Source organism: Nannobrachium achirus, assembly GCF_963921795.1.
Source record: "Nannobrachium achirus genome assembly, chromosome: 8".
NCBI lineage: Eukaryota > Metazoa > Chordata > Actinopteri > Myctophiformes > Myctophidae > Nannobrachium > Nannobrachium achirus.
In genome coordinates this window covers 14,964,890-14,977,254 of record NC_137817.1, presented here as the reverse complement: position 1 = coordinate 14,977,254, position 12,365 = coordinate 14,964,890, and the positions used below count along the sequence as shown (strand labels likewise).

At 42.2% G+C, this 12,365-nt stretch overlaps 1 protein-coding gene across 1 annotated transcript; it reads right to left on the bottom strand.

Moving 5' to 3' along the window:
* Positions 1-288: 288 nt before the first annotated feature.
* Positions 289-12,171, bottom strand: LOC308289951 (inositol-tetrakisphosphate 1-kinase-like; the record flags this gene model as incomplete). Its single annotated transcript, XM_080731731.1, has 10 exons — positions 289-404; positions 1,242-1,404; positions 4,474-4,541; positions 5,462-5,627; positions 6,480-6,520; positions 7,339-7,440; positions 9,507-9,624; positions 10,299-10,421; positions 11,863-11,887; positions 12,089-12,171. The coding sequence occupies 10 exons, from the start codon at positions 12,169-12,171 to the stop codon at positions 289-291; spliced, it is 1,005 nt and encodes a 334-aa protein (XP_080587857.1).
* Positions 12,172-12,365: the final 194 nt, after the last annotated feature.

Below are 12,365 nucleotides of genomic sequence, written 5' to 3'. Positions count from 1 at the left end.
GGGGGTTAAGTCCCTGTGACATACTAGCGTCATGTCCAGGGGATGTACTTGTGCATCAAGCTGCCTCACGCTACAGAAACAAGAGATAGGCTCCTGCCCTGTGGGCCTCAATGGCTCGGCAAGACATACTTAACATTATTATTACAGTGCGAGTATGTGGCTTCATAATGTATTTTCATAACTTTGGGTCCCGGGGAGACACACAGTGTCGAGGTGGATCCATGAGGACCAGGAGAACGTGCTGCCTGGAGCCCAGTAGCAGTGTGAGGAGCTGGAGGTCTTGGTGGATCAGGGGGAAGCTGTAGAACACGGTGCTGCCTGGAGCCCATCAGCACTCTGTCTGTCCAGCACTGACTCAATGTAACTGAGCAGAGACGAGAAAAACTGAGGGACCCCCTCATAGCCTACAGAGAGAGCACAGAGGTAGTCAGAGTGTGTGTGTGTGTGTGTGTGTGTGTGTGTGTGTGTGTGTGTGTGTGTGTGTGTGTGTGTGTGTGTGTGTGTGTGTGTGTGTGTGTGTGTGTGTGCGTGCGTGCGTGCGTGTGCGTGTGTGTGTGTATTACTATACTTATGAGGATCAAATGTCTAGTAGAATTTGAGAAATAGACCTTAAAGGAGTGGTTCACCCCCAAAATGACTTTTTCTATTGATTACTCATGCCATGGAGAAATAATATTTTTTTGTATTTGTCGCATTCCTAAGACAATAATTTGATTACAATAAATGTACCCCCATTGATTCCGGGTCCCCATCCGGAATCAATGGGGGTAAATTTACTATAATCACATTTTTGTCTTAGGAATGCCACAAATACAAAAAAAAAAATATATATATATATATATATATATATACTGTATATATATTATTTAACTGAAGTCTCCATGGCATCAGTAATCAATAGGGAAAAAAAGTCATTTTGGGGGTGAACCACTCCTAACTTGTGAGGACCATTTTCCTGGTCCTCACAAGAAAATAAATTGCTGTTTTATGATTGACGAAAGACTTTTAGAGATAGGTTTACTCTTAGGAAAAGATTCAGGATGGCGTTACTTTTAAGATCAGGTTGGGGTTAATGTTAGGACCAGGCATTTAGAGTTTAATTTAAGGGCTAGAGCTAGATTTATGCCTGATTTATACTAACTTGCATGCTGCTGTCGTGCACCGAAGGAAGAAAGATTGCGTATTTTATAAAATAATATAGTTAGTCCTCACAAGTAATAGTAATAGAAACGTGAGTCTACCTGGGAAGATATTGATATCGATGACGGTAAGGGTGTGCGTGTGGATGTTGACGATGACGTCCACTCCAAACAGAGCCATGCCCAGCAGCACCCGCAGCTCTCTGACCAGAGCAGCCACGGCCTGCGAGCTGGGAGGAGGCAGGCAGGGTGTCTGCTCATCCAGCTGGGGAGGAGTCACAACACTATCTTAAAGCAGCTGTATCTCGGTCTTCTCAGGAAACTGACACGTTTTAAGTAAGGGATAACAGGCAGGGACAAGCTGGGCCCCTGATTCAGCCCGGGAAAAACAGTTGCAGAGGCCCTCATTGCGCGCTATAGAGAGAGATCTCTCTCTATAGCGCTGCTGCTACTTTGCCATTTCAGATCATGACAAGTGACAAGCCAGTGGGCCAATTACATGAGTTATATTTCGTCGTTGTCGGGTGGAAACCGTGTATGTCCAAAACCGCTTGTTTTGTATTTATCATTTAAAAATCAAACCTCGGTTCGAAGTGGAGCGGTGAATCTGAGCAGCTATACCCTGTGTGTGTTGCTAAAGGCCTAAACTGTAAACTGTAAACTGTGCCTGTGAGTGAGTGGTGAGTGTGCCTGGCCTGCACAAAACAGCGCACCTCCTTTAACTAGTGTGTTGTGTGTGGCCACTCAAGGTATTGCCAGGCTACGGACACGGCCAGCCACCCAGCCACCCACCCAGCCACCCAGCCAGGGACATACCCACGGACATACCTGTCTATTGGGAGCGCTTTCACCGCTCCAAAATGATTTAAACTAGTGAAAACAGCCAATCAACAAGCACACAACACCTCGCACCGCGAGGCGTTGTGTGCTTGTAGATCTGCTGTTTTCACTACTTTTGTGCCACGGCCTTGTATGATGAAGCAGGGATTTGCTTTGCAAAAAGATTTACTAATTTGAAACTTGGAGATACGAGGTTTCTGCCCGACAGTGACATTTTATTTTTCTTTTTTTCCTAATGGCTGGCCTGGACCGTCCGGGAATGAACCGGCTGTTCGGGAGTTTTCCCGCTTTTCCCAATGGCCAGCACGTCCCTGACTGAGACGTTTTAAGTAAGGGATAACAGGGTTATCGTGTGATAGGAGCCGGACAGGTTGATATGCCACCGACGGGGCAGCTGTAGCTGAGTGGTTAGGGAGCCTCCCTGGGGAGCCAGAGCTCCTGGTTGTCACAGGTACGATTCCCGGTTAGGCAGCTATGTGTCGATGTGTCCCTGAGCAAGACTCTTAACCCCTAATTGCTCCTGGGCGCCACATATGGCTGCTCACTGCTCCTTGATATAGGATGGGTAAAATGCAGAATTAAATAAATTTCACGTAGGTGCAAAATAAATGTACTGTGACAAACAACTCCCCAAGGAGTGGGGCCTATATTATTTATTATTACGCGGAGCAGAGGTGGCATATCAACCTGAAGGGCTCCTATCACTCGATAACGACCGCTGAGCGAGATGTTATCATGCTTATTGCACGGTTACTTAATAAATAAATGAATACATTGACCCAAGTAAAAAAACAACAGAAGTGAAAGTGTTGCACTGGCCGTCCGCAGAGCGCAACGTTGCCTCAACGCAAACAAGGAAGTGTTGATCAAACAGAATCCATATTGGTTAGTGCATGGTTAGTGTCTATTTCTCGCTTCAAATGTTTTCAAAAACATTCTTGAGAGCAACGTTTAGTTGTAAATGTCGCTGTGTGTTTGTTTACATGGCTGACATGTTGGATACGGCACAAGATTCACACAGTGCAGCCTCAGCGCAGCAGGTGTTCTGAGCCTTTGATTAGGCATCGGTCTGTTATCAAGCGGGGCGGTCTGTTATCCAGAAATATCAAACCACTGATTTCGGCGATTGACCAATCAGAATCAAGCATTCAAACAAGCCGTGCAATAATGCTTAGTAAACACACCCTGACCATGGTCTACAGCCAGGTCACTCACTGAGAGCGGTTATCACTTTTATCATTGTCTCCTGGTCAGTTAGAGATAGGAACAAGCTCAGCCAGGTAGTCAACCCACCCTGGCCACAATATGCGCTGTGGGCTGCATAACTGAAGTGGCGGAAGTGCTGCGGTTAAAGGGGCCACACCATGCTTTTAAAAATATATATTTTATATAAATATTGGTCCATAATGCGGTTTTATACAGGTTTTAGCCTGAACAACCAAGATCAGATATTGAAATATCATGTTCTGTCTGTCTCTAATTCCAAGCCATTTCAGATGCAATACCAAAATGTCCTTTGTTGGTAACAGGCCGCTGTCTTTGGGCTAAAATTGGAACGATACAGAAAAGATACCATGGCACCATGCTAATCTTCTCTGTATTGTTCCAATTTTAGCACCACTTTACCTCATGGTTTCACCTCATATATAGTCTCAATAGAATATAGCCTCCCAAAAAGTACCGCCCACTTCTCGAGGAGGCCCAATAGGAAATGAGCCCCCTGTGACATAGAATGGGGCTGATTTCAAAAGAGTACCGTTAAGACACGCCCATTCAGAAAATCACTGAAATGAAAGACAAGGCTTAGAGTTAATGAATTGGGTTTTTTGGGTCTGGAAGAGACACTGGGAAGAGCAAAAAACAAGAAAAAAATTAAAAATGTGAAAATCATGGTGTAGTCCCTTTAAGGGAAGTTACGTCATGCAGTGCAGGTCTGTTTACATCCCCCACCGAAACAAACCTAAATAGATCGTAGCTCTTACCTCGCTCTTAATAGGTGTAACTCTGTCAGAATCCATTAACTAAAAAGAAGGATTACAAGAATTTGTTTGTGCCATCTGCAGTGGATATTTTAAAGCATTTTAAGCCTGCCACCCAATCCCTACAGCCAACGATCACTGTTGCTGTGGAATGTATTTTATACTGTAATTTATCGCATTTGTATATTCTATGTATTAGTTGTGTTTTTATTGTTTGTATACTGCTAGTGTGCAAATGGTAAATTTCAACTTTTATGTACATTTCTAATGAATAATAAAGTTTTCTTCATCTTCATTTGATAATTTTATCGGTTTTCAACCTTTTCATTGTCAAGGACCTGCAGAATGAAATGCATTATTAGGCCATTGGACCCGCATTTGATATGGTCTTTGGCTGCCATGTATAAGTGATAAAATGGGTGGACCGCAAACGCTTTCACGACAGGACAGTTGCACATAGCATGTTACAGACAGCTGAGTTGACTGTACTGTATGTGGATATATGATATACTGACTGCGTTGAGGTGAGAGCTGGACTCTGGCTTGGACACTTCATGGCTGTTGAAGAAGATAGTCTTTCTGTCTGGAGACATAAAATAAGAAAGATGCTGAAAATGAAACATGTGTGACATCGTCCTCCTTTTAAAGTTTAAAATTGTATTTCTCAACTGGGAAAGCATCTGTGTCATTTTAAATTCTAGCGTTGGCTATTCAAAAACTGCAGACGTATAAGATCACAGCGAGCTTGCACATCTGCTATTTTTGAACATTTTTGAAAAATCTTGAAAGTATTTGAAAAGAGTTGAATAATTTTGAATGACGAAACAGTTTGAGAACTACAGATTTAGGCACTATGTTGTAAAATCGGTCTCGGATCTTAATGGGTTCATGTGAAAAGGTGGCAGCAGTGCCCCGTTTTGTATTTTGTTTAAGCCATTAACTGTAGACCGGGGATGCAAATCTGTGCCATGTTAGATTTGAACTACTTTAACCATTATTTTATGCTTTAGCTATTGAAAAAAAGCAGATCTACAAGCTCACAGCGCGGCACAGAGTGCCGCTAGATCTTGTAGATCTGCATTTTTTTTTTAATCGTGAACATTTGTGCAAGTCTTTGAATATTTTTTGACCCGATCTATAAATGTCTTCTAAATCCTTCCTCTAAATCAATCATTTCATGTCAAGGACCCCCAAAATTACATGCACTTGCCCGCGGACCCCCATCTCAAAATATGTTGTTCCAGGGACCCCCCAGAAGAAAATATTTGAGTTACAAATGTCCGCTTTTAAAAAGATATATTCAAAGACTTGCAAAAACAAATCGCAATTTTTCAAAAAATAGCAGATCTACAATCTCACAGCGCGGCACTCGGTGCCGCGCTGTGAGCTTGTATATCTGCTATTTTTCAATAGTTAAAGCATTAAATCATTCTAGGCCTAAACGGGTTAAAGGAGAACAGTGTGAACGTGGAGGAGGTCTGCTCAGCTGAGACGTGGACTGACCACAGGGTCCAGAGGGGAAGTTCTTCAGCGAGGGTCTGTCCACACAGTAGTGTTTGTCTCCCACCACAAACACCTTGTGGAGCACGGCCCCGTGGTTGACGAAGCTCTGGAGCACGCAGGGCGGCCGCACCTCAGCCAGGCTCCCTGCACCGAAGATCAGACTCATCTACAGCACATCATAGTGACGGCAAAGAAAACACCTTAAATATAGGGCTGTGACTGTAAAGCCCTTTGCACACAGACACAGACGATTAATTTCTTTTTAAGAAAACAATGATTCTCTATGACCTCATGCACACCGGCTCCGAATTTGCCATGCGGCAGGTGGCTGCGGCTATGCGCTTTTTTCCCGATCGAACCCAGTTCGATTCGCTGCGGTAAAAGCTCATTGACTCCTTTTATGACTCTTCGGATCCACAGTGTGGATTCCGCACAGCCTTGCACACCAAATCCAATGCGTTTTAATCATGCAGCAAACGGAAAGAAACGCAACGGTCCTGTGTGCAAAGCCCTTAACTCAGTCCTTACACTATCGATTACTTATTTTTTATACCGGTATATTGCTGCAGGCGGGCAGAAACCTCTTATCTCCATATTTGTAATGTCCTTCTTGATCATACTACAGTGTCACACAAAAGCATCAAAAGTAGCAGATCTACAAGCGTGAAAATCTGCTACTGAATTTGAATCCTGTAAAGTAACGGTTTTGGACATTCGAGGTTTCTACCCAACAGAGACGATATATACCGGTACATATCAACAAATCGATGTGAGGAACTTGTAATTGTTTTGTTTGTTTCTTTAGTCTGATTCATCATACAACAAATAGCTAAAATAGCCAATCACTAAAAGTAAAATAAAAGTATTAATCATTATGTGAAAGATTAGTGCAGGCCTATATAATGACAGTGTGGACAAAGAAATTTGCTGCTGATTGGTCCAGTGGTTTGTGAGATAACCTCCAGATACACAAAGACCATACATTCTCCTTTTGGTACGGGGACAAAACTGCACTCACCTCGTGGGAAAGGGAGCCGTGAGCCACTCTGGTTTTACAGACTGAAAGAAGACAAAGGGAACAAGGTTCTCACGAGGGTGTGGCTTAACCCATTTAGGCCTAGAATTATTGAATGCTTTAACCAGTGAAAAATAGCAGATACACAAGCTCACAGCGCGGCACCGAGTGCCGCGCTGCGAGCTTGTAGATCTACTATTTTTGAAAAAGTCGTGAAAATGAGTGCAAATCTTTGGATATATGTATATTCAAAGCGAACGTTTGTAACTCAAATTTTGCTTCTGGGTGGGCCCTGGAACTAAATATTTTGAGATGGGGGTCCGTGGCCAAATACATATCATTTTGGGGGTCCTTGACATGAAAAGGTTTGAGAACCACTGACATGGTAGTCTCTCAAGAACAGACTAACTGAGCTCCAGTAAAGTGAAAAGGACCTTTTCTTGGACGATGGCTGGCCAGATTGCTGACATAGAAACATAGGTTTTTCAAAAAATCTTAGAATGATTCAAAAGACACTTATAGAATCGGGTCAAAATTCAAATTTTCACGATTTTTCAAAAATAGCAGATATACATATCTGCTATTTCTCAATAGTTAAAGCATAAAATAATGATACACAATAATGTGTACCCGTTCACAAAGTGGGCACACACTAACAAAACGAACATACAGACAATTGAATGACTTCATAAAATAAGAGAAAACGTAAGACCTAAAAGCAGGCAGTGTGAGTGAGATTACAAGCCTTATCGTTAATGCTACAGTATATGTGCATCTGATGGTGCTAAATACAGGAGGTGGAACCAGCAAAGCCACAGCACTAAGTGTTGCCCTGATAAGCAGCTGAAGGTGTGCTACTGACGGAGAGGGAAGCTGAGGCCTTTGCTTTCCATTGCTTCCTGGACAGATGAGATGTCCCCGACACTGCTGATCTCCAGGTATGGTGGACTGCAGATACGCCAGTCTGTCATACACAGTAAACACAACAGAGCATTAGTGTGTGTTTCTTTCTGCAGGATCTGTTGTATTTAAACGATATATTCGTTATATGATCTTTTTCCATTTCCTGAACGGTTTTGGACATACTGTATACAAAGTACAGTAACACCCCACAATAAAGCATTTCACAACTCCACCCACCCACACATTCACATGATACAGCATTTATGACACCCTGCCTCACCCACACACTATCTCACACAGGATACAGCAAGACACACACAAACACACACATGCACGTACACACCCACGCACGCACGCATGCACGCGCATGCACACACACACACACACACACACACACACACACACACACACACACACACACACACACACACACACACACACACACACACACAACACACACACACACACACACACACACACACACACACACACACAGACAGACAAAAGACTAAACAAAGCGTCTTTCTAACATGGAATCCATGACAGTGCTGGATAAAAAAAATATCCAGCGAAGGAGAAATCCTTATGAGTCTGTTTGCTACTTAATGCTCACGTGAGAGGTGTCTAAAGCATGTGAGACTAAGCCAGGGGTAGACAACCTTAGGGTGGCACGGGTGCCAACATTGGCACAAGGGAGGGTGATCCCTGGCACACTGGCATAAGTGTGAGACAGAGGATTCTTCTTTTAAAATTCACGTCCGTATGCAAATTGCATTCTGCATATAATGTTACATTAACACTCTGAACACTGACTGGGGATGGAGTCTGAGATAGCTTGGGTTATTGCTCTATTGAGTCTAATGATCATTTAAATCCTGATGTAAAAAAGGTTGTTATGCATATGGACAATCAAAATATGTTTTATGTTGTGTCATAATTAAACGCAATGTTGATTTGGTACTGACTATCAAGACAAACATGGCACTTAATGTCAAAAAGGTTGGACCAGGCATTGGTTTTTAGTTTTTTTAATTTGGAAGAAAAAATCCTTTAGCACACCTATGGAGACAGAGCTGCGTTGGAGTAATCAACTGCACCTGCACACTGTCTTTCACTTACAATATTTTATTAATAGGGAAACAATGTTTTGGTGACTCAGACTTGTGCCTCTATGCCTATTAATACATTTTTGTAAGTGAAGGAGAGACCCTTTTTCTGCTCTTAAGCCTTTTCCACTAGGAAGATCATCACTGGGCAAACTGCCAATGAAAAGTTTATAGAAGAAAACGTCATATAATTTTGTTACAGAAATCTGAGGCTTTCATTCCCACTTAATCTGCAGTTAAGAGTTACATAAATATTCAATATGCACCTATATGGAACATTGCTAGTTGAATTGTAAGTGTGAAAAGCTTAACTAATGAGAGAATATAACACATTTTATTTGACAACATGACACAGAGAGACAGGTGTACTGTGGATATCTCTCTCTCTCTCTCTCAGTGATTTTCCTCCTCATGTTTATTCTAGGGCTGGGATGCGATTAAAAAAAATATCAAATTAATTACAGGCTTTGTAATTAATTAATCGCATTTTAATCGCATATTAATATTTTATCCGAGAAGCATTTTTTTCAAGTAAAACACATTTTGTTGTACGAGTGAATCAACGAGTGAGTTTTTTAAATCTACATTTTGCATCCACTGGGCCAAGCAAAGCGCTCTGATCGGCTACTTCTCCCTTTGCGTTTGTTGTCTCTTCTTGATTTGTGCATCACTATGATCGGTATGGCCGAAACGGAAAGTTCTGTGGTGCAAAAACTAAGTGTGATTAAAATGTGTTAAATTTTGTAATCACGTTAATTTTCTGTAATTAATTAATCACAATTAATCAGTTAAAGTCCCAGCCCTAGTTTATTCATTTACACATATTAGCTTCTGAATTGTGTAATTGCATAGTTAGATATGTATGTTTATGTTTCACCCATGTTCTCTTTAACTTGCCGTGTAAATGTTTCGTAACGCTGTTGTCCTTCAGTGTGCTGCACCAACCGCACCAAGACAAATTCCTTGTAGGCACATACCTAGCAGACAATAGAAAGGATATCAGCTGTAGCCTGTAGCATACCTCTGAGGGAGTTCTGCAGCGTGCTCATAATCCGGTAGGAGGCAAACCGGTCTAGTAGCTGGCTCATAGCAGGCAGGGGGTCCAGAAGAACTGTGCTGGGATGAGCTGACACATAGCTCTGCAACGTTAAAAGACACAAGACACAGAGCATGATACTCTGATGAAGGCTCATAGCCGAAACGCATAAGACATTTTGGATGTGCTACCTTTTGGGATTTTTTTTAATTCCTACTTTTTATACTGTATGTATACTAGGGCATTCACGAATAGTGATTTTTAGTATTCGAATTATTCGACCTCAAAGTATTCGAATAGTCGAATATTCGACAGGACTCGCCAAACATCATCGTCAAATATAAAGTACAAGAGACGAACATTGTGAAAATAGCCCACATTAAATGTTATACCTACAATTCCAAGTGCTTGTCAGGGTGGGGGTCCCAGTTCAAATATGTTTATTTTGGGGGTCACGGCCTAACCCCTGGTATAGAGCATTAACAAATTCATCCACCAGGGGCATTGACAAATCATGACTTCCTATCTAGCCAAGTGTTATACACTATATGTTTTTTAAAGAGAAAACAATAGAAAAACTAAAATAAGCGAATATTCAACTTCGGTGAACAACGTCGAATAGTGACTTTGATATTCGAATATTTGGTGAATGCCCTAGTATGTATACTGGATTGTGGGTCTAGCACTCCACTGAGAAAAGCCATTGTTGATGCACATTGTGCAATCTCTTTTTCTTATTTAGTATACTATATAGTTTGTTTGTTTGTCTTTTTTAACCTGGAAGTTGGCAAGGAGCTGCTGTGATTGGCTGTCATGCTCTGCCTCCACTATGACATCGGAGAGCTTGTGGACGATGACATCGAAGGGTCCCTGGGACATCAGGGGCCGGCTGAGGTCAATCTGAGTGAATAAGTACAAGGTACAACATGCTTCTTCACACTTCACAAAACCCTTTAAAAAAAATCAAGGAGGGACAAGGGTTTGGCTTCTTTTACAGAATACACAAATGCACACGCACTCACTCACTCACTCACTCATTCACTCACTCACTCACTCACTCATGATCAAGACCCACCTTTTCACTTTAGAGGACTGCTAAGTTCACTTGTTGTTTTGTGTTTTTTTTGTGTGGGTTGTGGGTGTGTTGTGAATTTAGATGAAAGGGTGCTGAATGAGTCACGGGCACACAGAACAAGATGACACTACTAGGCAGTATCACACGACAAGTTCAGGAGCTTATTACACAAGTAGATAATATATAGGCTACAGATGTCAGTGGTTCAACACTTTATGGGTCAGATAAAGACATAACAGTGTGTGTGTTTAGTTTCTACTCCCTCCTGTTGTGACTAAGTGGCAGTGTGACTGAGTTCTTCTTGTCCTATTAGTCTAGTCTTTCATCTTTTTTTCCCGCCTCCTTCTTTTCTCTTTCTTCGGACTGTGCCCCGGGCCAGTGTAATAACTGGATAAATGCAATTTCTCATAGAAAGGAGGTGTCATTCACTGTCCTAGTGTCCTAAGTCTGTCTTCCTTGGCTGAGTAAGGAAGGCTTGTGTGGAAAAAGGATCCATCAATTCTTTTTCTATTTTCACCAAAGCTGGAGCATCCGATGTTGTTTCTGGCAGGTTTGATTTAGACAACTGGCTGAGTCATCATCAACATCATCATCTTCGATGACTTTAAACTGGCTGAGTGAGAATGCATAATGGTACCAATCTAATCTTGGGCACTCCAAACCACCATCCTCCGACCACTGCCACATATAGCTTCTTCTTATTGAATAAGGGCTTCTTGTGCTGTTTACATTTTAGTCAAATAAAGTATTCAATCAATCAATCAATCAATCAATCAATCAATCAATCAAATACCTATTATGACTATAATTATGACTATTGTGCAAAAGATAATTGTGGTTATCTGAAATGATTGTGATCGGGCGATTATGTAATGATTGTGCCAGCCCTACAGTAAGTGCTCTAACTGGTTGAGCCACCAGGCGCCTCTTGCATTTGATAGAGATGGTGGCTACAGGCAGGTGGCCCTGACACAGAGTATAGCATGGAGGACAGCTGTACATGACACTCTGGGTGTGTGTGTGTGTGTGTGTGTGTGTGTGTGTGTGTGTGTGTGTGTGTGTGTGTGTGTGTGTGTGTGTGTGTGTGCCTATGTGTCCTTTAAATGTGTAAAGACAAGCACCCACTTAACTGCAGTCACTACAGTCTACACAACAATCACAGCCAAATGGCAGCATAATATTTTAATGGTTTATGATAATTGCTATGATTCACAATCCTAGCCCTTTCTGATCATGTGTTAGAAAACCCAGCAAATAACATCTTACCTCAACCACCTCCACCCCATGGCATCTGTGGAAAAGAATCATAAATGTACACAAATTCAATAATTAAGCTATTTACACTTTCACAGTTAATTGGCTAAGTACTGAACCACTGATAGCCTATCCTTCTATTTCTCCAACGACAGGGAGTTGTTAGGCTACAATAGCCTGTTCGGCTGTTAAAGTTGGTTGACACCCCTCACGCTAAATATAACGTTTTTAAACTTACGCACAGAGCTCAGCAAATGCATCCAGGTTCATCCTCCGCCGTTTCTTCTCGCTGAGGCAGAAGCCCACCTTGCGAGATGACATTGGGACCACCACCACCTGCTGCTACAGCTATACTACACACCGACTGATCTGACTCCCCGCAACGAGAGAACGAGGAGGGAGGGAGGGAGAGAGAGAGAGAGAGAGAGAGAGAGAGAGAGAGAGAGAGAGAGAGAGAGAGAGAGACTATGACTGTGAAGATAACAGATTGTTACCTGCAGGTTTCCCAAACAGTG